This window comes from Tinamus guttatus, unplaced genomic scaffold (genome assembly GCF_059628265.1).
Source record: "Tinamus guttatus ecotype Peru unplaced genomic scaffold, ASM5962826v1 Tinamus_guttatus_pri_ptg000048l, whole genome shotgun sequence".
Lineage (NCBI taxonomy): Eukaryota > Metazoa > Chordata > Aves > Tinamiformes > Tinamidae > Tinamus > Tinamus guttatus.
The window spans coordinates 13,856,031-13,882,631 of NW_028288582.1; the positions used below are offsets into that span (position 1 = coordinate 13,856,031).

The following is a 26,601-nucleotide window of genomic DNA, read 5'->3' on the forward strand; positions in this document are numbered from 1 at the left end:
TTTGCTTCTCCTTTCTAGTCACAGCCAGAGGTGCCTCTGCTCTGTGCCAGGGAGCCGTGGCAGGATGCATCCCCCACCGGGGCTGAAGTCCCATTCCCACAGAAACTGGTGCCCCGTTCCCTGGGCTAAGGGCAGGGATCCCGGCCAAGCTCCCCCGGGATCCTGCTCGTTCCTGGGCAGAGCTTCGTGCTGGGTGGTCGCTAGCCCTCCGTGGTCAGCAAGCCCGGGGCCTGGCAGCTGCATAGCCCCATGTCGCGTTTTGGGCAGCATCCTCCCCGGTGGCGTGGGAAGCTCCTTCACAGTGAGGCTCTTGTTTCTCAGCATGGGTAGGTGGAAAGCTGCCCTCTCGGCCGCTCCCTGCGACTAGTGCAATATCCTCAAGCTCTAGTGGTTTCCATCACTTTGGAGGTGAAGTGCTGGACAGAGATGGCTCTGCGACCTGTCTGCAGTGCCCTGATGCTTCACAGCACCCACCTGCCTGCTGCAGGCGGGCTCCCAGCCCCTAGATAAGGGTATTAACCCAACCATGGCAAGGGAAAGATGGGCTTTGAAGGCTACAGCCGTGTTCCAGTGAAAAAACTTCCATTGAGAGGCTTTTAGGAAGAGCACTCTGCTAGGAACTGCCTTCCCTCCTCATGTGTGGCTGGGTCTGAGCAGAGAGACCCAGCAGGGCTTTAAGAAGACGCTTCTGAAAGTACCTGAAGGCATTACCAGTACCAATTTCACTGAAAGTCAATTAAAAGTCAGTGAGACTTGGGCTCTTAAATCTTTACAGCCCTCCTCTTATAAGTTAACATCAGTACTTGAAAAATCTAATCTACCGGCTATGCCTCCATGCACCATCCATCGAAGGATCTCTAATCAGAGCTGCAAATATCTATAAATCTGTAAAGCCTTATGAATTCTCTATATTGACTTGAGTTTTGAGATGTTTACTGTATGAGTATATTGATTTAGGTTAATAGGAAAAATAACCAAGTCAGTATTAAAAGCTGCAGGTAGCCGCTTTGGCCACGGACAGCTCCAGTGGTGACAAGCGGCCGCGCTGGGGCAGGCGGTGCGCGGGGCGGCGCGAGCGCTTTGCGTGGGGAAACCGAGGCTGCTCGCGGCCCGGTGTAAAACGGGAGAAGCGCTGCGGGAAGTGAGGGCTGCCCCAGCGCCGCCGAGTGAGCGGGCCCGGCGCGCTGCAGCCGGGCGATATGCGCTGCACGTGTCTAGCCTTTTTTATCGAGCTGTTAAATAGCGCCGTGGCTTAAGGGGCTGTTTTTATCGGTGTCACAAGGCTCTGGCAGCCGGGCGCCCGGCAGCAGCCTCGTGGGATAAGCTGGGCTCGTGCGGAAGAGGCCGCTTCGCAGTGCGGCCTCTGGGAAGGCCTGAGGCGCTGAGAGGCCGCGCGGCCGAGGAAGGCCCCGTCGGAGCAGCGGGGGGATAACGAACTGCAGGCACCCGCGGGGCAGCCCGTCCAGCAGCTGGAACGGGTCTGTGCCGTGTTTGCCCAAAGCCGCGCCGGAGACTACGGGGAAAAGTATTAGTGATCCGTAGAAAAAGCCGGACTGACTGACATGGATGTAACTGCAGGCTTAGCCACAACATGGAGAGCTGTAGGATCCGTAACCGGAGCACATCCGTGCTGGTCAGGCTCCTTGGGATATTAGCTCATGTTGTTCTAACTCAGTCCCTCGCCCTTGTGCCTCATAGTGCAGAAGAGCTTTTTTGGCTTCTTAATTTTCTGAAGTACAGTGCATGGCTTTCGTGTTTTAAATAAAGCTCGTGCTCTATTTTTGAATAGCATAATGAGTGAAAAAAGACTTTATCCATCCTGGTGGCAGGACAGCAATTTTTTGCACTGCCAAGTGAAGGACCTGGATCAGAAACAAGCTTGGGTTCCCAGGCTGTGTGCCAGAAGAGCTGAGACATATTTTTGAGGTGATGCACTTGGACTCTAGAGGGAGATTGTTGACTGAACCGAGCTGCTTTCGAAAGCGTCCTGCCAGCTGATGCACGGAGCAGCGCGGTCGGTGCCTCCGAGCGGGCAGCTCTTCTGCCTGCCCTGCGCTGCCCAGCTGCTCCAAAGCAGCTCTAAGAGCAGGGCAACAATTTTCTGGGAAAAACTTAAGAAAACATGGATGTCATCCTTATTTAGCAACTTTTATTATCATATCCAGGCAGATCCAAGGAGGCCATGTGTGAGGATGGATATGGGTTGTTGGAGAGGAGGTGTCCCATTTCACAGGGGTCAGGGCTTTGGTGGGGGTCAGCTGGAGTGAGCATTTGTTCCAGACTCTTCTCTCTGTGCGTGAGGTCAGCTGGAGTGAGGCACTTCCCTGTTTTATTGGGCCATATCGAGTGCTTGGAAAAGCTTCAGGTACTCTGAGGCTGTAAAGCAAGATGTGAAAACAAGGCAGTGCCTGTTGCTGAAACTGTTAACACTTTTCTTGTATTTGGGTAAACACAATATTGTCAGCTATGATTGTATGGTTAGCTCACTGACAGGTGTGTTTCTGCATTGTATTATTTACCAGGGAGCAGCTTTAAAGCAAAGGAAGAACTTTCCCAGCACAGTGCACAGTTAGTGTGTGGAACTCCTTGCTGCGGGCTCTTGTTGATGCTGAAGCTTACCTGGAGCTTTTCTAGGCAAACAGGTAGCAGCAGAAGTAGCGTTGGGCTTAAAGGATAACACAGCATCTTACTGTAATGACCTGTTTTAGCTATTTCACAACTAAATTGTAACCTTGAAGAGACTTAAGCTCATACTGGCTATGGGGCGCGCATGCACGTACAGGCTTCCCGGTGGACATCTGTGTACGCATGTGCTTCCCCACGGGGTCAGCCCCTTGGTGTCCACCCGTGTCACTGTGGGCAGTTCTTCAAGCCTGGCGGAGCTGTAGACTCCAAACTGAACTTTGGTCCAGGTGCACTAGGAAAGCTACCCGTGGGATCCAATAAATGCCCAGTCCATTTAAATCGTTGATGAGCGATAGGGGCCATTCACGGGATTCATATGCGGTCGCAGAGAGCCCTGGCTTCATTACACAGAGCTAAAAAGCTGTCCCAGCAGTTTGCTTTTCCTCCCCCAGACCGGGTGTTCCTCTCATTCTGCAGCCAACCGCGGGTTGTTTTCATTTGGACCAGGCCATGTCTTGGGGCCACGCGGCGTTCGGGGCCGGGTGCTGGGGAGGCGAGGAGCAGGGTGAGGAGCAGGGCGAGGAGCAGAGCGAGGGGAGCGCACGGAGCCGCGCGGCGCTCGCCAGACGGGTTGGCGGGGTCCACGCGCGGCCCCTTTCCAAGCAGCCCTTTGCCAACAGCCGGCGGCTGCGCGCGGCTCAGGAATCCCGTCAGGTGGAGAGCCCTTGATAAGTTAGGGCTTGCTCGCTACACCGTGTGGACGGCCCATGCTTGGTGTGGCGGGGAGGGTGCTGGATTTTTGACTTTTTTTTTTTTTATCATTTTACAGACCAATACTAACAGTGCAACAAGGATTCAATGAGCCTGCCTGGTAAATCCTGGGTGTAAACAAATATATCATGTGGTTGCTGGTAGATGGTTAAGTTAATTAGTCCTCTAACGTCATTTCCTTTACGTAGGACAAACAAAAGTCCATATAGCCCCGAACTTAGCTGTGTGTATCCTTGAGGGTTGGAAGGGAAGGGGAGCTTAGTTAAAAAATCCAAAAAGGATTCATGAACTGTCTTTGGTGACTTTTTTTTTTCTCTCTCCTTGTATTTAGATGTCAATATTATCTTGCTTTATCTCTCCCATACTTTACAGACTACCTTGTCTTAAATTAGTCGGTACAGTGAGTGGACTTTAGCTATGCAATTCCTGCTTTCACTTTTATCTGGCTGTTTTTGACCTTTGGAATTGGGTTGTGTAACTGGAGGTGTGAGTAGCTTTTCTTTCCACGGAAGATGAGACACATGTTGGACAAGACAGTAAATGTCTTCAGTGCCACTTTGTAATTGGTAGTTCAGTGTGTCACAAGTTACTAAACTGTAACTTCTAAATTCAGTGAGCAATTTACCTGACAGAGTACGATTTGAAGAGAGACAGTGCATATTTCAGCAAACAGCAGTGCTTATACTGGGAGTGATGAACTGTATGACCTGTCTCCTTATTTCACGTTAAATGGGACAACAAAAGTATTCTTAGAAAAGGGATATTTCTAAGCACACAGGAACTTTTTTCAGTCCAGCGTGTAGAAAACAAAAATGTTTTTAACACCCTCTGTTTTTCTTTTGGCACAAATTGTAAATGTTCATAGAAATATCATCAAACAGACCCTGGAGATGGGTTATTCCTCCCTAAACAAGCTTGTGCAGTTATGTTCTTATTTCTTTAGACCTGGGCTTCATATTGAGGTCAGACTTCAATTTCTGAAGAATATAATTTAAAGCTATTTATAGCACTTCATGATTACCTGCAAGTACTAATACAAAAAAAAAGAAATAAACAAAAACCCCAAAACAACCAAAAACAACAACTGGGCAACTGATAAATAAGTGCGTAACAGCTGCAGCTGCTTAGCGCTAGTAAGGGTGGTAAACAAGCAGTCCTGAGCATCCGAGGAGCCTGCCTGTGGGGCAGGAGCACGTGAGGCGCCCGCGCGGCTCCAAGGAGCTTTGCAGGTGCAACGCGGGCGACGCGGGAGGCTCTGCACGCCTGTATTTAAAGTTTACTTTGCTGTTTGCCTTGAGTGGGGTCAGTGTTGTAGTGAATAATTTATAGGCAGCACGAATGAGCTGATTAGTCACCTTTTCAGAGCTCAAATGAGTTTTGTGGTTGTCATTACATGGGCCTTCTGTTCGGCGGCACAGCAAAATGACAGTTTGGCAGTGGGCTGCCTTGTAGCGGGACAGCCCGTCTCCTTTCACGCCTCCAGTTGCTTTTGTGCTCCATTGAAACTCCCATTCTGCTGCCCAGTGCTGGTCCAGTAACTTCCAGGAGCTTCTCCAGTGACAGCTTCTTTTTAATTAATTTATTCATTTTTATATATGTGAGGTTTGGTTTGATACTGCAGTGTTTCCTAGTTGTGTTTCTTTTATTGCACTAAAAAATACAGCAAATCTATAAAGAAAGCCCTATGAGTGCATGAAAACAATAGAAATGACTTTTTTTCCATCCAACATACTTCAAAACTTTGTTCTAGCCTTAACAATGTTTGTCTCTGGTTATTCAGGTGCTTATCAAGGTGCTAAACTAATGGGACTAACTAGACCTTAGAAGTAAGATGAGCATAAATATTTGCAGGGGTTAAGGGAAGAGGGAAAAAAAAAAAAAAAAGCCTAGCATTTTTCCATACTACTTTGGCTACCAAGGCCCAGTTTAACTCTGTGGCTGTGAGAAACCTGTGGGATGAGAAAGTTGGCAAAAATCTCTGAGGTGTCAGATGCTCTGTATCCAGCAGATCACTTCAGCTGTTCGCTGAAAGACTTGTTGCCAGCAAGACTGGAGTTGTGCCAAAAGACCCAGCATAAATTAATGCTGCGAGGGGGAGTCAGCCCCTCATCACAAGGATTTTCTGTTGCAGTGGAGGAGCCAAAAGCACTTCACGTGGAAACCCACCTAACGGAACATTATTTCAGCAGCCAGGGGCTGGTTCTATTGCCATAACCAGCATGGGGCATGGGATGCAGATAAATCCATCTGGGAATTTTGTTTTCTCCTTGCCAGCTGCCCCCTTCCTTCCCAGATCCTGCTGGCCTGCCGTGCCTGGCAGCTGCTCTCTGGGACAGCCTGGGAGCCGCTTGCCCTGCAGCACCAGTCGCAGGAACTTTCCGTGGACGCCCTGTGTTTTCCGCCTTCTCCTGTCGCTCCTTCCACCGCGGCTTTGCGCTGCTCCCTGTTCCCCTCGCATGAGAAGCATGTCGGGGATGAAGGTGTGCCTAATCTCCCCGTGACGCTCACGGCTTGCTCGCTCGGCAGGCCGGCAGCCTCGCGGCACCTCGCAGGGCCCCGCACGCGAGCGGGCCCGGCCGCGCGTCGCCATGGGCGGCCTCCTCGCGGGCGGCGCTGAGGCGGCGGGCCGCGTCTCGCAGGGCCTCCTTGGAGAGCACGCGGCAGCGGTGCCGCGAGGCGAGCGCAGGGATGCCCTCCTGTACCAAGAGCTGCAAACGGGCCCGGCAGTCAGTCCTGGCACGGAGGAAATGGCAGAGGAGAAGAATCTCCTGTTGGTGTCTCACGGTAGTAAGGGCAAGTCATGTTTATTGCCAGTATCGAGATCCTCTCCCTTAGGAGATGTGAACACAAACCTTGCCACCTCTGAGGTTCTGCTGGGACTTAATTTTGCATGCATAAGTAAAGGACAAAATCGTGAAGTTTTGGGTGAAGGGATAGGTTTTTTATTTTGAGAAAACTGAGGCAGGACTGGAACTGTTGTCCAAGTAGAGTTTTTTCTTTTGTTTTAGAAATACTGCTTGGCAAAATCACTTAGGAACTTTGTAACAGAACTTAGTGTCTTCATTACCTTTTTTCCCCCAAAGACTGTATCTTTATTTCTGTGCAATGTTGGCTGCTGCTTTTCCTCTGCTCTCCTTAGAAAAATTAACAGTTCGTTTGAATTCTGGTTCTGCTGATTACGGAGTATGTTTCACTTCAGCTGCCAGAGGGTGAGCGTGAGTGTGCAGATAAGTCCAGGCCACCTCTTGTTGCACTACCCCTGAACCAGAGGCAGCAGAGCCCGGCCACCAAACGCCCCAGAGGACGAAGTCTGTCTGTGTTTAGCCCCTGCAAACACAGAAACGATACCAGGAGTTTTGGCTTCTACAGTCATTTATGGCAGCGTGAGGTTTGGTTAGACCAACACAGCCAAGCTAGTAGAAGACTGCAGTATGTTTATTCCAGCAACATTTTGCTTCCTGACAGTTGGGCTGCTGTAGTAAGCGCCAAGATCCTTCTTTTTACCAATATCAGCTAAGTTTCTGCTTGTGCTGGTGCTAGTGTGTTGGTATAATTACACTGGAAAAGCAGCTCTCACACAGACCCGGTTTAATAAATGTATGTAGGACAAACTAGCTTGCATGATATTCTCCTCCCACCGCTCTCTTGCACAGAAACAGGCTTGCTGGTAGTTTGTCAGCTGTATATAATTTTAGTGCTAAGTATACTCATTTTCTTAGAAGCTGCGAGCAAGTGTTACTACAATAACATCGTAAATGTGCATGCGTTATTTTATAAAGGAGCTGTTTCATGAAAACTTTGGATTTTATTATACCAAATTGATTACATTTTAGTCTGTGAAACAGAAATGCTCACTGCTCATCTGCCAGTTTGTGGTGTTACCTCTGCAAGAGGCAGAGAGTGTCCGTCTAATTCCTCTGGGAATTCACTTGCAGCTCTTTCTCTGCCCCAAAGTTGGGTACAGTGCAAACAACAAAAACAGGTTGGCCCACAGTAGTTAAAACAAACAAACAAGCAAGCAAGAAGGTGATACTGCGGGTTCTGTATAAGGCCACTAATAGATCATCTTTTAGTAAGTTTTGACTACGTGTTTCTGGGGTGAGAGGACTCGCTTATAGATGGGGAAGATGGAGAGGCTCACGTGCATGTGAGTGACTTTCGGTGAGAAGAGGAAATGCCAAGCAGTAGTGGTGGCCTGAAGGAAGACACCGAGGTTACAGAGGAGTAACTGGAGAAGCATGCTGGTAACAGGAATTGTGAAAGAGGAAACAAGATCAAACGCTTATTTTATTTATTAATAGTGCTCCAAGGTGTTCAAGATGCTTTCACTTCATACGAGACTAGAGCTGTTGCCCCGGAGGAAATAGAAATTGAGAGGCTGTTAAGGGAAGCCAGTCTGCATGCAGGAAGATTGGGAACAAAGTGGGGCAGCCGGTGTGCGGTGTTACGAGCCTGAGGTGCCTCCCACGATGAGACATCGATCAGACAGATCCTGGGGAATTCAGGGCAGAGGCCTCTCCACCTCTGGCTGTGGAAGGTAGCCTGAGCAACAGGACACTTTTCAGATTGGAAGCTTTTGGGGAACAGCTGCATGTCAGATTTTATGTGATAAAGAGTACGTTAGTTAGCAAGCTTCGAGCAGACCTTGGGCAGGAGGTTGTCTCTCCTGTGGAAAGGATAAGCGGCAGCAAGTGAGGACATTAGTCACTGAGGACACTATAGCTAGAGATCTGGTGAGGAATGAACGGAGGCTGAACGATGAGGATCAGCAGTGGGAGCTGTTGAATGGCACAACTGGTAGGTCCAAGGGCTGAAAGGAGAAATGCTTTGCAAGGTCAGGTCACATCTCCCTAATGCTAGGAGAGGAAGATATTCCCAGGAGTGATGAAGATGGAGGGTTAGATGAGCTTTGGTAGAGAGCCTGTGGTCCTCCTGGTCATGCTCATTTTGCAATGGGGGCTTGTAGGAGGCCATCAGAGATTCCTATCTAGAGGCAGATAAGAGATAAAGGAATGTAGGGTGATGGCTGGAAATCCTCGTTAAATAAGACACTGAAACATCTGCGGTCCATGTTCTGAAACCTGAGTGGATAGATTAGGCTGTTGTACATTAGCCCACAGGGCTAAAGTGCAGCTCCGCACTGTTGGTACTTCTAATCGCTCTCCAGTACTGTGCACACCTTGCTCTCAATGTACAAATGTTTTTCACCTGCCTGTACTGCAAACCTTTTGCCAGGTGAGTTGGCACTGCTCCCATCTCAGAACTGGGGAAATCAACATCCTGGGAAGCTTGGTGTCTCACTAAGGTCATAGTGAGCTACTGGTGGCCGTACATCAGGCGCGTGGATGCTGCTCTCGTCTCTAAAGCAACAGTTAATGATTTTTCAGCGGTACCTGCTTGCCAAGGCAGCTGTTCCCAGCTGTCGACCCCTACTTGGTCATACCATTCCTATGTGCACTCTTGAGTGTCTCAGGCTGACCCCCACAGCTTGCTCCATGGAAGGATTTTGACTCGCTGCAGAATGGGTACAAAATTGTCACCAATGTCAAGAGGGCTTTTTGCCACTAATTTTGAACAGAACTGAGCTGTATACATAGAGGGTACCTACAGAATGAGAAATTATTCAAGAGGTAACATCCCCTATATACTGCTCTGCATCTCGCAAGGCAGCCCCCTACTCGCTTTGGAAATACTTCTCAGTAGCTGAATTCTTGGAATACTAACGCACTTGACTTTTACAAGTGATGATAAATGTAATAAATCTCCATGCTCGCTGATAAAGAGACATGTGGCTTCACTAAAAAAAAAAAAAAAAAAAAAAAAAAAAAAAAAAAGAAGCATTTGATGTAGATCGGGGTGGGTGGAGTTAGGACTCCGTAATTTAGTTTGGGTTTAAAACAAACTGGCTACAAGATAAGAACTGTGTAAACTAATGGTCTACTGACTGCTGAATAGTTGCCACTCTGATGTCTAAAAATGTCGTAGAAATTAAGAGGTATCTGAGGCCCTAGAAAATGACTCCCTGCACAGAGGGAAATCGAGCTGAAAACGGTGGTTATCCATGTTGAGCAGGATCATGTTGACTCTGTGGGTCAGCCCAGAGCTCCTGCAAAGTGCCTGGCCTGTTGTCTTCACCTTCACAGGTAAAGTCACTGCCGTGCTTGTCGGCTTGGGACTAACTTCTGTGTCCAGGGTTGCTCTGCAAAGGATCTATCAATATTACCTGTGCTTCTAACCAGCGTTACGTTGTTTAAACATTTTCTCCAGCAGAACAAAAGAAAAATTAACTTTAAAGTGTGCTAAATCGGCAAGCCTTGCTTACCCAGAGTGAAAAAAAGTCTTATTTCTGTGGCTCAACTATGAAACCCTTTAAAGTTCAGGCAGGCAGCTGTATCTTAAATTAGTGCTGCAAAACGCTGAACTGCTTGAAATCAGGTATGTTGTCTGCGGGAGCGTGTGGCTTTACCGGCTGCCCGGGCTGGGCAACTTTTTTTTTTTATTATTGTTTTTAAGTCAAGTTAGTTCAGTCCAATTTGTTTAACTGAACCGACAGCAAGGGTTTTTAAGATGAGGTTATCACTAGCTATGTAGAGATGGGTTAAGGGGGATAAAAGTGCACCGTTTCCCCCTCAGTCTACGCCTAACTCTTGTTTTGGGGAGGGTTTCTGGCCGCTCGCGGTGTTTCTCCCCGGGGAGGCCGCCTCCGTTCCGCGCTGCCGCCGCCGCGGCTGGCCCAGCCCACGTTTTCCCTCTCTCCCCTCCCTCCTGGTCATGTGTCGCCTTTTTTTTTGTTTGCAGTGGAAACAATTTCTCGCTGTTGGGCTCGCGCCGCGCCGAACCGCTGCCCGTCGGGAGCGCGGGCCGGCCGGGCCCATGGTGGCGGCGGCGGCGGCGGAGCGCCCTGCGGCGGGGGCGCCGCGGCGCCCTGCGCGGCCGCGCGCGGGCGCGGGCTCGGCGTGAGCGCGGCGCGCGCCATGCGCGGCCCCGTCGCGGGAAAGTTTGCGCGGTAGCCGCGGAGGGGCCGCGCCGGGGCCGCCCGGCCAGGTGAGTCGCCGTTGCCGCCGCCGGGACCGGGCGCGCGGCGGGGGCGCGCGGGGGAGGCGGCGCGGCCGCTGCCCCGCGCGGCCGTTGCGCGGTATGGGAGGTATGCGCGGCCCCGGCACTGTCCCGTCGCCTAGCAACGCCGCTGATTGGCCGCCGCGCCGGCCAATGGGCGCCCGCCGTCCCTCCGCCCGCCTCCCCCCGCGACCAGTGGGGTGGGAGCGCTGCCCGGGGGCGGCCGGGGCGGTGCGGGCGGGCGCCGGGCGGGTGGGATCCGCCGCCGCCGCCCCCCTCCCGCGGCGCTCGGTCTGAGCGGGAGCGGCGGCCCCGGCGCGGGGCAGCTGTTTATATACGTGGCGGAGCAGCCTTAAGTGGCAGCCGATTAAAAACGTTCGCTTCAACTGCGGGCTCCCGTGTGACCGCGCGTTTCTTTGTCTGGGAACGGCGAGCAACAATATGTGCCAAATTCCGCCTTGCTCCCCCCGCGTTCCACCCCTCTCCCCCTGGTTTTATAATGGGAAACTCCCGGGCCGCCGCTGTGGAAAAGTTGCTGGGCACCTCGGAGCGGCCGAGCGGGAGCCCCGCGAGCAGCGTGAGGGCTTCAGCCCGAGCAAACCGATACAAATAAATAAATAAGCAAAAGGCGGGCACGGTCTGGCCCTTCGGGAGGAGACTCCTGGCAAATAAGCAAATTAAACAGAAAGAGAACAGCCGGTTGCCATAGCAACAGCGCAATTAAATTACTTTTCCTGTCAGCCCTCGCGTCACGTAATTTCCCCGCTCCGGAGCTCCCGGGACAGGAGCGGCGTCCGCGGAGCGGGCGGCACCGCGGGAGCCCCGGGCCGGGCCGGCCTCGCTCGGGGCTCGCGTGTCACCGCGCTCCCGAGTCCCAGTTGCTGTGCTGATAAGGGCAGCTTTTGTTTAAAGTGCTTACGGAGAATTGCTGAAGTGGCTTTCCTAATTTATTTTTCACCCTTTGTAGCATCTAAAATATAGTCTGTCCTTTCTCTTTCCCAGAATGGCCTCCTTTTCCTCTTTTTTTTTTTTTTCCCTTGTAGATATGTGGCTCATTCTGCTGCTGCCTGTAATTTTTCCCCTTCATTTCCAGTATTAGGCATGTGACTGTACGACTTTCAATGCACCTTCACTAGCCCCCTAGACGCAGGGAATCTTTTTGCTCTTGGTCGGCGCTTCTGCAGGAGGCTTCATAGTTTTCAAATTCATTATTAACTCTTGCCAATTTCTGTTTTGTTACCGTTCACCTCTCCAGCCCTACCCTTTTTTTTGGACTTTTCCTTTATGATGGGCAAACGAAGGGAATTTCTTTCCCACTTCCGAAGCGGGGTTGTGCGGCTCCTGTGCTTTCCTGTTGCTCTGCACAGGCGGTGTGGGAGGCACGGACTCCTTCCCGCTGGAATGGGTCGCCCTTGCCCCGCCGGGCTGCTGCTCCGGCACCCCTGCAGCTCACTGGGCTTCTCCTGGGTCGCTGCTGAGTGTCGTAGTGTTCGCTCCCGACTCTCCTTTCTACCATGTTAGAAACACATTTCAGCTTATGTTAAAATCTTCTCTGTTTACATACATTTTTAAAGGGCTCTATTCCTCTGGCGCTTGCTTCCCTCTCTGCCTTGGCCCTGCTCCCAAAACTACTGTGTGTTGCCTTCCCTCTTCTCTCCTCCCACCCTTTCTGTCCCTGAGCTTTGGCTGTAATTTTTGAGTTTTGTTGCGACTGTGACTATAGTTGGATTTGGTGCTTGTCTGCCTGTGCTTTAATCACAGTGCGGGTGTGTTGTCCTCCAAAGTGAAACAACTGAGCTTTATCTGAAGCAACTGTCCTTAAGACCCTTTCCTTTCTTCTTCCCTTTTTTTTAAGTTTATATGCTTATTAAAATGATATGATTGGTATATTCCGTGATTTGATACACATATTCATCATTAAAGGAGTGTGTCTTAAGGATTTCCTGTATGGAGCTCCAAGTACATGCGGAATTGTGGCATAGCAGGATTATAGTATTATTCCATTGACTGAAATTTCTTTCCTTTTCCTGGCTTTAGATTATTTTACTCAACATTCGTGGATGAGCGTTATTGCAAGTCTGTCATTTTCAATACAAATCGCAAAAGGCCAGGTTGCTGGTTAGGGAGAAGCTGTCCAAAAGTTGCTCTGCAGCTTTCCACGAGCTAACTGTTTTCTCTCTCTCTTTCTCCTCTCGCTCTGGATTTGCGGTCCTAGGAGTCTCTGCCTAAATGGGTCCAGTCATGCCTCCCAGTAAGAAGCCGGAGGGCTCAGGAATTAGTGTTCCCAGCGGCCTGAGCCAACGTTACCAAGATAGTGATTTATCAAAGGCACTTCCCGACGATGAGGACCTAGACTTCTCTTTGCCTGCCATCCGATTAGATAAAGGGGCCATGGAAGATGAAGAACTGACTAATTTGAACTGGTTACACGAAAGCAAGAACTTGCTGAAAAGCTTTGGGGACTCGGTGTTGAGAAGTGTTAGCCCCGTTCAGGATGTGGGCGACGACACGCCGCCGTCTCCCGCGCACTCGGACGTGCCCTACGATGCCAAGCAGAACCCCAACTGCAAACCTCCTTACTCCTTTAGCTGCCTCATATTTATGGCCATTGAGGACTCGCCAACCAAAAGACTGCCCGTAAAGGATATATACAACTGGATCTTGGAACACTTTCCGTATTTTGCAAATGCACCCACTGGATGGAAAAATTCTGTGAGACATAATCTATCCTTGAATAAGTGTTTTAAGAAAGTGGACAAAGACCGAAGTCAGGTAAGTTTGGAACTGCGGAAACGTATCTGGCTGTGATGAAATTCACCTGCTAATCCCAGGATGTGTTCACTGTAGCGAAATGCAGACTATGCCGTCCCTGGTAATGCACTTCATTATATTCAGAGAGCCAACATTTCTTCAGCATGGCTCATTCTGATTTTATTAAATTCATTGTCTAGACATCTGTAAGAAAGTACTTTGTGTGTGTGTTTTTTCTTTTCCCCCCAGCTGGTGTCTTCATGCATAGTGGTTAAATATTGTTTTTAGTTATCATGCTGTGGTAATGGTTTCCAGCTATACTAGATGAATGTAATCATGTTATAAATAGGCTGCTTGCTGTTCTTGGCTTATACAAATGTATAGTGAAAGGGTATGCCTTATGTAAGCGGCCATCTATCTTTCCCTGGTCTGTGCTGTAATCTGATTTCTTTTCTATCTCTTTTTTTTCTTTTAACAAACAGAAGTAGTTTTGAATTTTGATGTCGAAGCTTCATCCTGTGCTTTCAGGAATTCCAGGCAGGTTTTAGAGGAGCTAGGGAGCAGTCTGTGCTCGGAGGTGGAAGTCCCTGAGCGGGGAAGCCGGGGCGCGCTGGCACAGCGCTGGGCAGGAGCCTGGGGAACAGGCTTCTGCATTCGGGACTCTGGCGTCGCCTGTTTTCGCTGCTGAACCCTCAGCTGCGCCCGCACCGAGAGGCTGCGTGTGGGAGAAACGAGCCCGGCACGCAGGAGGCCGCGCTTTGCACAGCTGCCCCTGCCTACGTCCCATGGGAAGGGTTTCCTGTTTCCAAGGGGGACAGTGCTCGGGAGCAGGGGTCTGGGTGAATGCGGGCGATGTGTGTGTAAACTGCGAGAAATACCAGCCCGCAGATCAGTGCCACAGGCCTTCTCGGCAGGGAGTGAAGTAGATGGCAGGTAGGGTCGCATCGCTGGCTGCGTTTCTCTGACGTTGCTTGGGGATCAGAACGTGGCTACTTGCTTCTGGCTGAAACAGCAGGTGACCTGGACTTCTGAATTCCAGCGGATTTAATGCTATGAGCGCCTTGTAACTGGTTACCCTGAAACTAGACTTCTGCTGGTGGTGCTGTTCTCCCTGCTTTGGCTGTGGTTTAGCTTTAAATGCTGTGGAACAGAAGCCACAGTAAATCTCTAGGAAGAATCCTGTTACCCTAAACTAACAGTTTTTTAATTACTTTTATATATCCGGATTTTTTTTTCCAATAATCAACTATTTTAAAAATTATTTTTAGTATCATTCCCTAAAATCCACCATCCACATATTGGAGATCACACGCCACATGTTAGTATTTTTGTAAATTAGCTGCTGTGAATGATTGGGCGTGAGATTATAAAACCAGTTCCTGAACTGGATCTTGTTTTGTGTAAACCAGAGTCTTAAAATCTTGTTTGGAGCCGAGACAATAGTTAGTGCCACACCAGCCTTCTAGGATCCTATCCCATAAGGAACCTTAACAATATGCTTAAAAAAAACCCGAATACCGTAACTGACAAGGCCCGTGTTCAGCGTGGCTGTTTGTGCTGTGTTCTTTCCCTCTTCCTCTGTTTACAAGGTGGCTGTTTAGGTTACGGCTTCCTTCCCGCCGGAGCCCGGCTCCGGTGCGCCCGCGGCACGCGGCAGCCCTTGGCGCTGGTGGGAGCGGGGTGTGAAGCGCAGGGGTGCGCGCGGCTGCTCGCGGCGCGCTGGAGCGGGAGCCCCGCGCCGTGGGCAGCTCCTCGCCTCTGCGCGTAGCCAGCTGAGCTTGGGCTCTTGCCTGGAAAAGGCCAGGCTGAGAGGGGCCAGGTTCTCCCACCCCGCTGTGCCCCGGCACTGAGTGCTACCCCGTAGTGCTTCTGGTAGCCAGCGGGCTGGTGGCTGAGGTGAGAATGGCAAACTCGAGCGCTGCGGCCAGGCCTGGAGAGCACCCTGCTCCTCCTCCTCCACCAGGCCTGGAGAGCACCCTGCTCTTCCTCCTCCACCAGGCCTGGAGAGCACCCTGCTCCTCCTCCTCCGCTGTCCACGCCGAGAGCGGTGTTGGCCCGAGAGCTGAGCGCGGAACTGGCGCTCAGCAAGGACTACTGCATCAGGTGCTTGGCAGCTAATTGCAGACTTGGAAGGCAGCAAACTCCACCTGGTAGCTTTAAAAATACATGATGCCCCCGTTCCCTTCCTTCAGGGCTGATTTGAGAACTGCACAGCGAGCACCTAAGTTGTTCAGAAGTAACCCAGAGATGTCATCTAGATCTGTGTGCTTAGAGATGGGGTCTGGGCTAGCCGAAGGGAAGCACCACCCTATAGCAGGGATTGTTTTGTGACAACTCTTCCTGCTCCTAGCCAGACCTGGCAAATTTCGGGTTTGGAATTACTCTGTCTTGCTGTTTTGAGGCGGAAAAGACATTTAGCAAATAGCAGGTCCTAAAATGTTAGCGAGACAGGCTCTGAAGCACGGACAGTGTGGGGGGAAGGAGTTAATCAGTGTTGGGAATTGCAGGCATTTGCTAGTTGATGTGTGTTGACACAGTGTGAAAAGCTAGAAGCTTTTCCTCTCATAGTTGTGCTTTCCAGGGTTTGTTTGTGTAGTCTTTTAGCAATGGTTTTGCTAAAAAAAGTTCTGCTGAACACTTAATTCTTTTTTGAATTCCCTCAGCACAGTAGTTTTCTCAGTCTTGCCCTCCACTAGTTTACATGCAGTTAATAGTATGCAGCTTTTTGTGCATGCGTACGAGTGCTTGCATTTGCTGTCGTGAGATCCCGGAGCAGAAAGAAGACCCGCAAACTGCATCGCTTCAGGTTTCAGCTTGCCTCTTCCGAGCCTTCCAGGGCTGCTGCGGGGAATGCCGGGAAAAGGCGCATTTCTCCCAGGATTTGTTTGCGTATTGCTGCTGTTCCTGAGCGATAGACCTCGACTGCAGCACCACTGGGCTCACCTGGCAGCCCTACAAAGTGCCTATTCATGCACCCTTGCTGCGAGGCTGATCCCTTCGAGCGCAGAGAGGAAAGCGCTGAGCCCTTAGCACAGCAAACCTATTTGCATTGAGCTCAGCGGTTTAATAACAGTTGGCCGGAGTATAAAGTGTCACAGGATGGGAAGTATAGGAGGAGTCCCCTGGCTTTGTTTATGCTGCAGGACCTGTGAATTCAGACGTTCAGATTAATCCTATTGTGAACATAAAGATTTAAATGTCCTCTGGTGTATGTCCCATTTAGTACAACGCGTTAGCCCATGACTTCTCTGACTTCCCTACCATCTGGTCCTTGGCTATGGAGAGGAATTTTTCTTGTATATGTGTCTCCATAGCAACGAGTTTGCAGTTGATATGGAAAGTAAGCAGTTGCCCTAGCAACGGAGTTACTGATGTGGCAGCCTCCCCGCTTGCAGGGAAAGGGCTAAGCCAGTTCAGACGCATTATGTAGGTTTGCTGTAATTATAGCTGCGCCCACTAGTGCTGCTCTAGCTAAGGGTCTGCTGAGAAAACCTGTTCTGAGCCCTGTTTTCTTCCCCTTGAAGATGCCGTTGTTTGCATAGGGATTCCGGTTTTGAAGAAGGGCCCGTGCGGCTGTGTTTCGAGGGCGTGGGGTTTGCGTGTGCCTTTGCTGAATGCAAACTTTCCCAGTCAGCCCTATCAAATAAGTGCGTGTGGGGAATGAATGTTTGACATTGTTGGCTTCTTTTTGTTCTTTTTAGTGCCTGTAAAAGGCACACAGTCATAAAAGCTGGGACTCTTGTGCCATGCCCCTTGCTGGTACTCTGGTGTCTTTTCCCTGCTCAGTGCTTTTTTAGGTGCTTTTTGAGACATCCTCCCTACCAAGAGGTTTCCTCCTTGCGTGTGTTCTGCGTCACCCGAGCAAGGGAAGCGCATGCGCTCCCACCTGCGTGCACACAGGAGACATTCAGGACTCTTAGGGGTTTGTTTGGCACTTGTGCCGAGGGCCGTCTTAATAAAAACGTAATGAGGGTAAGGGATATGTTTATGGGGATGGGAGAATAAAATTCTCCTCGCTTGATGTCGAAGTTATTCTTAGAAGTACGTGGTCCATAACTGGGTCATGGAGATCCAGCCAGGCTCCTCCTCCGTCTGGAGCGGGCTCGCAGCTCCCAGGACTCCCCAGCCGTCCGAGGCTCTGCCTCAAAGTTGTCCTTGTCCCCAGTGCTGCCTTTCCAGAGCCTTTCCTGGTGGCCCCGTGCAGGAGCCGAGTGCAAGGGAATCCTTGCAGGGAGGCGCAAGGCACTGAGGTATTTTGCAGTTTTGTGCTGTGCGCGTCTTTCTCCTGTGCGATAACGTCTGGGCTTTTGGCAAGCAAAGCCCTAGGAAAGATAGGAGCTAGAGGGAGAGGAAAAGAGCCCGACTGTTCTTTATTATAGTCTCTTAAGCCAATCTGCATATACACAAAGGTGATGGGCTGGTGACAGGGCTCGCTCTCTTTAACGTCATCGGAGCAGATCTCCTGTGAAAGCTATTTGGCACTGTGGGGATAGAAATGATCTCTCCTAGTTTTAATATTGTTATCACCCAGGCTGACCCAAATAGCACAAGCAGGAGAAATTCACTGCGTTTATAACATCTGGTGGAGCTAAAATGTTAAAAAACAAAACAAAAACAAAGCAGAGCACCAGCCACTGAGACTCATGTTAAAGACTTCAAATGATGTTGACTGCATTAATAAAATAATGTCCTAAATAAGCCGATCCAACTGTTAATTTCCCAAATTGTTTAAAGGAAATGTTGTGGTTTTGAGCAGGAATTTGTCTGGTTCAGCTTGAAATCCATTTTATTATAACCTCGTTTGTCATATTAAAAAGCTCTCTAGTTATCAGAAATTTTCTCTCCAAATTGTTTTTTAGAGAAATGCAGGTCATCTCACTGTGGAGAAATAAAAAAGTGACATGATCATAAAAGTCTGTAGAGCTTTACTGTAATACAGGTTTTCCAGATATTGAACAGTTTAGGGAGAACTTTCCTTGAACCCTATTCAGTCTTGTTTTCAAAGTGCAAAATCAAGAAATTATGCAGAATATTTGAATAATAGATTTCCTAAAGCAGCATGTGAAAGGAATACACTTCCATTTGCCTGGCTTCCAGCTGCTTCACTGTGCATTACAGTATATCCATTTGGAGAGGTTGTCTGAATTAACTGGTTTAGAGCTGCACATAGCACAATCAGGTCTTTACCAAATGATTTTGAAGAACTGGCCATATCTGGATGGTCCTTTGAACTTTACATCCAGGGCATTTATATTATCTTGCTCTTAGTTGTGTTGGGTAGCCGGCGGGTAGCTCTGGGTGACCAAGATGGATTTTGTTGTATATTGAGAGGTGATTGACCTACCACATGTGCTGGCTCCTTTGGCTAAATAGACCGGAGTAGCTGGTGTGCCTGTGTTCCTAACCGTGTTTGTGTTCCTAACCGGTGTGTGTTGGGCAGCACTGAAAGAGTCTGGAGGGGAGAACAGGAACAGGCTGCCCTTCGCCTGCTGGACTCACGCTGTGGTCGGGGTGACGGGCCCATGTTTTAGCAGTAATCCTCCCGAGCTGTTTGTCCCAGCACTTTTCTGACTTTCCTGAATTTTTGTGGTTCTGTGGCAAGCCGGGGATCTGCTCAGAGGTCTGAGCCAGCTGAGCTTCTTTGTTTTCTTTTTAATTCTTGAGTTGCTTTTCGGCTTAATTCCCTGATTGAGGTCACAACCCAGTGCAAGACGTGTTGTGCCTAGGGAGGTTGGTGGGACCTTCCTTAGGCTGGTGTAACCAGAGAGGGCAGCCCATCCTCGTGGGGGAAAGGCCACAGATGGAGGCCGGCGGCTGAAGAGAGAGTAGGTGCAGAGGTGCCTGATGCATGGATCCTACCACAGGGCTGGGACCACGTGAGGAAGAAGGTAACCGTAACTGGAGGCTTCTTCCTGCTGGGGATGTTGCCTTTCAGCTCCCTGCTTAGCTTGTGGTCATTATGGTCAGATGGTGCCTGCTGAGGAACGCTTCAGCCTGGGGAGTCACCTGCAGCTCCTGCAGCAGCTCCTGCAGCAGCTCCTGCAGCAGCTCCCGTGAGGACGCGGCTCTGGGCGCGCGGGGCCGCGCCACAGCGAGCGCCTGGCCGGCTGTGGCGCAACGTGGGAGATGACCCGGGCCCTGCCTCGCCAACGGCCGCTGCCGCGTCTCACACTCCAGTTCTGCAGCAAAACGCCGAAGAACCCCTGTTCGTTACAGGACGTGTGTCCCTGGGCTTCCTGCTCCTCTTGCCTAAAAGGGAGCTGACACGGAACAGCAAGCGGTGCTGCCAGGCTTCATTTCCCTGGTGAAGATCTCTTGAAAAAGAGCTCACAAAACCTGAGGGTTGATTGAACCATCAGTTCTGTCAAACACTCTTGGGGCAGCCCGGGGAAGCGCGTGGTGGGCGGGAGAGGTTCCCTCTGGCCTCCCTTCAGCCCGGGGCTACCTGCCACCCTCCAGCCCATGCGGCTTAAACGTTAAAAGGTTTCTATGACACCCCTGTGTTTCTAGTAAAGTTATTCAGACACCTGCCTGTTAGGGTCTAAAAATCCTCATTAATAAGGTCTAGTTTCCTAGGTGCTCATACTTGCTCCCTCTCAATTATTTTAAACTTATTGCTGTGTTTTCATGGTAAAACTGCTTAAAACCAGTGACTTGTCCAGGAAAGTGTGTGTTGAAATCCGTAGGAAAATGGAACCCCGTGTGACTGCGTGTTTAATTTAGTTTGCTGGTATTTGTGTGCTGGCCAGCAGTGGCTTCATGCTCAAAAGTAATGTACTTCTGGAATAGAAGCGGAGCGGTGGCCAGGCCGGGTGTTGTGGTGCAGTCACTCCTGCTGTAAGTGCACACAGATTTGCTTTAAAAATAAATAAATAAAGACATAAACCCCCCCTCCTTAAATTGTGCTCCGTAAGCACTTAGGGAAGTTCTGTGCCGCTCGCTTGTGTGTGTTCTTACAGCTAATTAACATTGCTCCCACTTACTGTTTGCTCCTATCTGATTTTTTTTTTTTAAACAAAGTCTAAGCCTCCTGTCTTCTGTGTAAAAAAGATATTGAGGAAAGTTTGCTTTAATGAGGCAGTAATGAAACTGGGCAATTTTGTGGTACTTCTCCTTTCAGTTAGTTTGTTATAAAGAAGAAACCTGTTAAGAATTATGCAATTTTTTAGCTTTTTCAGTAATGGCAATTGACTTCTTGTACCTCAGATTTAGCTCTCAAGTGAAAAACAAAACAAAAAGAAACCCACGTTTAATTTTGCTTGCTAACCCCTAGCAATCCCTGGTAAACGTTAGCCCCCCCCCAGCCGTTTCCCACCTCCTCTCATGGATCTGTGCTCCATTCCAGAGCTGCCTGGGGGAGAGAGGAGCTGCCAGGATGGATCAACTGTCAGTGCTGCAGGGAGAGGCAGGAGGAGAGGCAGGCAGGGCTTGCAGATGCACCCAGGAGCCCCTGTCCTTGAGGGCAGGATCTTTAAAGCATTTTTAAAGGTAAACCGGATCCTGGATCCTGTCTGAATGCTGTTATGACTCTAGTTTCCCTGATGTGTATGTTTTCCTGACTGTATGTTTTCTTTGGCTTGGAAGAATTCAGTCCCAGGAGTTTGTATTCTGTATTTTCTTTAATTGCAGAGGCAAAAGTCACTATTTTAAAAGAATTCTTCATATTAGTGAATCTAAAATTCACTGCTGGCACATTATTAATTCTGTAGTGTTTAGCTGGCCTGCGACTAACTGGACATACAGGTGAGGGAAAGGAACACCTTACTTGAGCTTTCTTAGTGAGAATTTCCTGACACACTTTCATTTTGAGCAAAATCAGTGTCCAGAACTGAAGTTTGCTGCAGTTCTCTCCATTAAATAAAGGAAGTGCAGAAATAGCAAGTCTCATAACCCCATGATGAGATCTTGTTCCCCAATCCTCTTCTTTATTGTAAATATGAGATTATTATTGTTTTATCTTTAGAATAAATGCATTTGTAACAGGCTTATTTGGGCACTGACAAGATTTTAATACTGGCAGCTGAACTTGCTTCCACTGACTCCTGAATTTCTTGTAGCTACAAGTGGTCTCATATTCACCCAGCACTGAGGTCATGTAAGAATCAATAGTGAAGAAAAAGTGCAGAGACTGCTACTTTGGCCTGAATTTTTTTTTCCCATCTGCATTTTTGCTAGGTCTCTGCTGGCCCTTTCCAGCTTGCAGTGGTACTTGTTTGTTTTCGTCCTCTCTCCCACCCGTTTGAACTCCTGACTTCGGTGGAGTCGCTTGTGATTTACTCCTGAGCAGACGCTGGCGGAACAGGGGCCGCGGGCTGTGGAAAGTATAAGCTGTAGCTGTAAGCGATGTCTCTGCGCCTTAGTCACTGAGCCGTAATCGTCGTTTTGGAGATGGTACGTTGTAATTTTTTAGTTATGGTCTTCAAATTCCATTTCTGGCTGTTATGGAAACTTCATCCTGGGAACTGCCGTAGGAATTTGTGAGAGGACCCGCTCCAAGGATCTCAGATATGAGTGGGTTTTTCCTTGCTGCACTAGGAAAGAAACCAAGCTGCTGGGCCGAGCCACTGGCTTAAGATCCCGAGGTGCTGCGCACAGCCGCCGGAGCTGCCGTGCTGCCTTGCGGCGGGGAGCAGAAACCCTTCACCACAGCTGGGCACTGGCTGCGTTTGGAAACACCAGTGCAACCACCTGAGAGCAGATAGGCAGAGCATTGACTGTGGGGACGCCGCAGCGGCATGGAAAGGTGACTGTGGTGCTCCGAGGAGCAGAAAGCTGCTCAGGAGATGTTGCACCGGCCAATCTTGTCAAACGCTAGCGGTCGCGCTCGCACGTGTGCAGCAGAATCTGCTGATTTTCTCACAGCAGAAAAGTGGGCTTTGCTCCAGAGCTCCCATGAGATCCGTGGCGGCCTCCTGAGGGGGCACTCATTGGGATGAGGCAGGTTTGGGAAAGGTTCTCCTGGATTTAATGAAATGCCCACAGGAGCCACAGGGGTTAATGCGAGACTAGGGGTAGATACCTAGGTACCTAATCTCCAACTTTCATATATGGGTTTTTATCTCTTTCCTCACCCTTTTATTTGAAGAAGATTGAAGGAGAGATGGATTGTGCCTTTCCTTACTTTGTGTGTGAGCAGGTGAAAATAAGGAACTAGCTAATGAAATTCTCTCCTGTTAGGGAAAGCATCGCTGCTACTGTGATGATACAGAATGCAATAAGTGTAAAAGTTTGGCAGTTTGATCTGTTTTCTTTAAATTTTGGGGTAGAACTAAATGGTTATCGCATGGTTAATCATTAGGAATAAAATCCTTGTAATACAGAAAAATTGTATTTGCAAAGATTCTCCTCAGTACCCTCATCTTGCATTATTCTGTATTAATCCATGCTTGGATTAATTACACTATTTTTGGTGTGTGAAAAACTGCTTTTCCAGAGACCCTTACTACTATTATGGCCACTTAAAAGACTTCTGGAGAGAAAGGTTTGACAGCTTTGAGAGCTGCAAGCTGCTGGCTTGGATGGAGCTGGAATTGCACCTCGCCTTTGAAGAAAGTTGTGGCCAACTCCTGGGTCAGAATGCGTTTAGTTCTGCAAGACTCGCTCTCAGAGATAAACTCGATTGTGAAATATAAGTGGGAATAATGATAGAATTCTTAGATCATCCCACCCTGCCTCAAGTACTTCAAGAAGTTGTAGATGCTTGGTTTGACTGCATTGCTAGAGCATGAAGAATGGTGTGCCCCAGGAAACGGAGATTTTCCACATTTAATTGGGAAACTTTGGAAGTTAGGAAGTCAGTATGTGGGGAGCGGCTTGGGAAGCAGAGACACGCTGGCTTCCAGCGTTTCGTTTCCAAGCAGCCAAATGGCTTGTCCAAAAGGTTTTTCCTCTTTTGGCAATGAATACACTTATTGTTATATAATTATCTTGTCACAGTAGTTTGTTTGGGTTTTCTCTCTCTTCCCTCTCTTTTCTAAAAATGAGTGTTTCTTACCCAATTCTCAGTGCTAAATACACAAGCATTTGCTGCTGTAAAAGAGGATAGACTTGTTTTTACAATTTTATATCCAGTTCTAGTGCTTTTTAGACATTTGGCTGCACAGCAGAGGAACAGGAAAGAAGCTGTCATGAAGAGACAAATTGCATTGAAGACTTAGTACAGTGCTTGCTCCCAGCTACCAAGACAAATGGGATCGTATTCTTCAGGCTGCATCTCCTTCTTTCTGCTTAAGTTTGTTTATTTATGCATCTATCTGTCTTCATTTATATTTTAGCTCCTTACATAGCCATTTTGTTTTCTGGATCATCAGAGCCCTTCTACATACAAAGGGAGCAAGAAGTTGTTGGGGTTTCTGTCCACCTGCATCTCTGCTACACGCTGTCCTGGTGTGGAATTTCCGTAGGACGCCCGTGCCTATTGCCACAAATGGGAACCAAATAATCTAAACAGACCTCTCTGAATTAACAGCCTGAACTGGTGAACTGTCTCTCTTCTTTCAAAACAAGCACTTAAAATTTAGTAAAACACTTTCACTTTGACTAACTTCTGTTTTCTCCGATACTGCTGAAGTAATTTCCAGACTTCCCCGGCTTCCAGTCAGCAATGCTTTCGTTTCCAGGAACGAAGTTCAGTGTTCTTGGCCTAACACGTCTACCTTGATGTGTCAAATGCTGTTGTCTTTTAGAGCTGAGTACTCTTGGGTTTGGAAAAGAAGAAATATGGGTATGGCCCTTTCCTTTTAGAAACAGTTTTTTCTCTCATTCTTCTCGTATGAGAAGAAATACAAAATTTTCATTAAGTAAACTTTGATTTTTAAGTTATATTACTGAAATTATAGGACAAATCTCGCTTTCTTACCCTGGTTTTTGCTCCCAGTAGCACGCTTGCCTCATTTTGGTTTCAAAGTAAACGTTTCTGAGGTAGCTGCTTCTGCTAATTAACATCTGCTTCTGCAGCCCCCCATGTGCTCCCTGCCCTCCCAGGGCCCGGTGCCAAAAGGCACTTGGGGACTCTTACCCTGCCTAGATGTGAGTCCATGTCTTCATTTTTGATAGAATTGTCTATCTGTATGCCATATCTACTTGGATTTTTCTTTTTCCAATTCCATTTTATAAAGCAAAATTCACAGACTTCTTTTTGAGGTTGTGCTCAGAATCTATAATTTAGAAATGCGTTAAATAGGGCGAGAATTTGCTTCACCAATAGTTCTTTGTTTTTACTTGTTTTGACTATCTGTCAGTTCCTGTGTTTGGCATCAGTTTAAACAATAGGACGATGCCAGGGTTTATTTAAATGGCTTTTCAATTTAAGCCATGTTTGACTTCAGTTCTGTTAATGGACTGTAATTCCTTCTCCCCTGTATGCAGAGAGATAGTTTTGTTTCCAAGAGGAGGGTTTTGTTGTTATCTAGATGAGTAGGAGGGTGTGTGTGTGTGTGTAAGTTAAAGAAAAGCACTGTTAGTGGCTCTATGTGTGTCTGTGTGTATTTTAATATACAGATGCATATGATAAGGACAATATGTGGGGCTATTTACATGGATGCTTGGGCTGTAAAAGTTGTGAAATTGCCTTAAAAAGCACAATATCTTTTATAAGAATCGAGGTGGGGGCTTATGTCAGAGTTTATAAGATCCCCTTCCATTTTTTCTTGCAGAAACTGGGGAAACTGGAAGTGTTAGTGTTTTTCTTTTCTCATGGCTTTCTAGTATAGGTAGCTAAAATCCCGGTATGGTGAAATGCTGTGAACTGGCAATATTGAAGCCGCATTCTGGAGGTTGTGGTGAAGCTGTAGTCGGTCACGTTTCATCTCTTGTTGTCACCGGTATATTTACAACCCCGATGGCGTCTTCTCCGAGGAGAGCAGAGCAGCTACAGAAGTCCCCGCGTGTGCAGTCCCAGCATGAATGGCAGCTGGGACCGCTAAGCAGACGAGAGCCTCTTGGTGCAGTTGCACAGGTACCACTGTGGAGCCGGTGCAAGTGGCTTCCTCTTCTTGCTGGCTGTGAAGCAAGTGAGAGCGGGTGTTTGCACCACCAGCATGGCAGCCAGGACCAGTTACTGCTTTGTGAGTAGAGTTTACCATGTCATGGAGATCCAACGTGTAAGATCACTATTCCTGGAGTTTCTAATCTTCAGGTGTGTGGGTAGAATTAATGATTAAATATGCCCCCTCTTCCCTTTTCACTAGTCCTTGGATAGGCCTTCAGCAACTTTGACTTCTTTTTCCGACTTTGAATTTTCTGTGTAGGGAAGTTTGTACATTATTTCAAATTACTTTTGACCTTTAGGTTATTTCTTTGCTGTTCTTGCTACTTTTGTTTGTTTCCTCTTAGTTCCCCCTTTTGCAACATCTAGTAGTGGCACTGGGATTATCCATCTGTCTGAAGAAAGAGTGGGCAGAAAGGGTGAGGTCCTTTGAATTATTCATGAAAGTGCATTTGCATTTAGCAACAGAAAAAAAAGTTGCAACTTTTTTTTTTTTGAGCTATGACTTTCATTTGTAAAACTTTTTCTATTTTTGGTGTGTCAAACATGAAGGCAATTTCCTGTGTGAAATTGATAGAGAAAAAGATCACAGAAGATCTGGAACAGTGACTCAGGTCACAGCAGGCCTGTTTGTATGACACCTGTGTCATCAAAATAGCCTCACTTGGGCATCCTCGAATGAGATTTTCTTGTCCTTTAGAGGGTAGGTCTGTTCAAAGCACATTTGATCTTGAATAATTTTGAGGAAAACAATTTTCTGTCCCTTTGAGAGTAACATAAATCCTCTCCACCTTGCTATTTCCAAACTTCACAGCACCAAGATTGGATGTTGGGTGAATTGTCAATTTTCATTACTAGACTTTGCTCAGAAATGGTATCTCACTCTTCCACCTCAGGTGTCAACATGTGTGATGCCAACACACAGCACAACACACACACAAATCAACATGTGTGATACCAACATGTGCGAGTCAGATAAACTCAAACACTGGTGTTTCCTCATGGAAGGAGTGGGCGTTTCTGCTCCTTCCTTCAGGCCACCTGAAGCCCGTGCAGGGTTTCTGTGCAGCCTCCCTCATGGGCAGCCCTCTGGGAACCCTCGGAAAGGGGCCCCCGTGAGACAAGTGAAGCTGAAGGAGCCCGGGGAAGCTCGCGCCGCGGGGCTGCGGTGCGCAGGCTGGAGGCCTCGTGCCCCTTCCTCCCACTCCTTCCTGCAGGGAAGCAGCCGCCGCCGGGCCCGGCCTTGCTGCTGCGAGCAGCTCCGCGCCGCTCGCGTGGCTGGTGCTCACATCCTGCTTCCCGCCAGCGAGAGCCGCGAGCGCACGAGCAGCGGCCGAGTTCTGTTCTGAGAGCTGCAAGGCCGGCGCTCTGCAGCGGCCCTCGGCATCACCTGCCTTTCAATTCTCTTCCAT

The 26,601-nt window shown here is 48.7% G+C and overlaps 1 protein-coding gene across 5 annotated transcripts in view; it reads left to right on the top strand.

Annotated features, from left to right (window-relative positions):
• Nucleotides 1-26,601, top strand: part of FOXN3 (forkhead box N3) — a 187,038-nt gene that overhangs the window by 54,412 nt on the left and 106,025 nt on the right. For 4 of the 5 annotated variants that reach the window (XM_088539733.1, XM_088539735.1, XM_088539736.1 and 1 more), the window contains exon 1: nucleotides 12,303-13,224. In XM_088539733.1, coding sequence (XP_088395859.1) covers nucleotides 12,682-13,224 — 543 coding nt within the window. In that variant the 5' untranslated portion in view covers nucleotides 12,303-12,681. Of the gene's footprint in view, nucleotides 1-12,302; nucleotides 13,225-26,601 lie in introns of those variants that run through there. The other variant, XM_088539734.1, reaches the window with a different exon arrangement.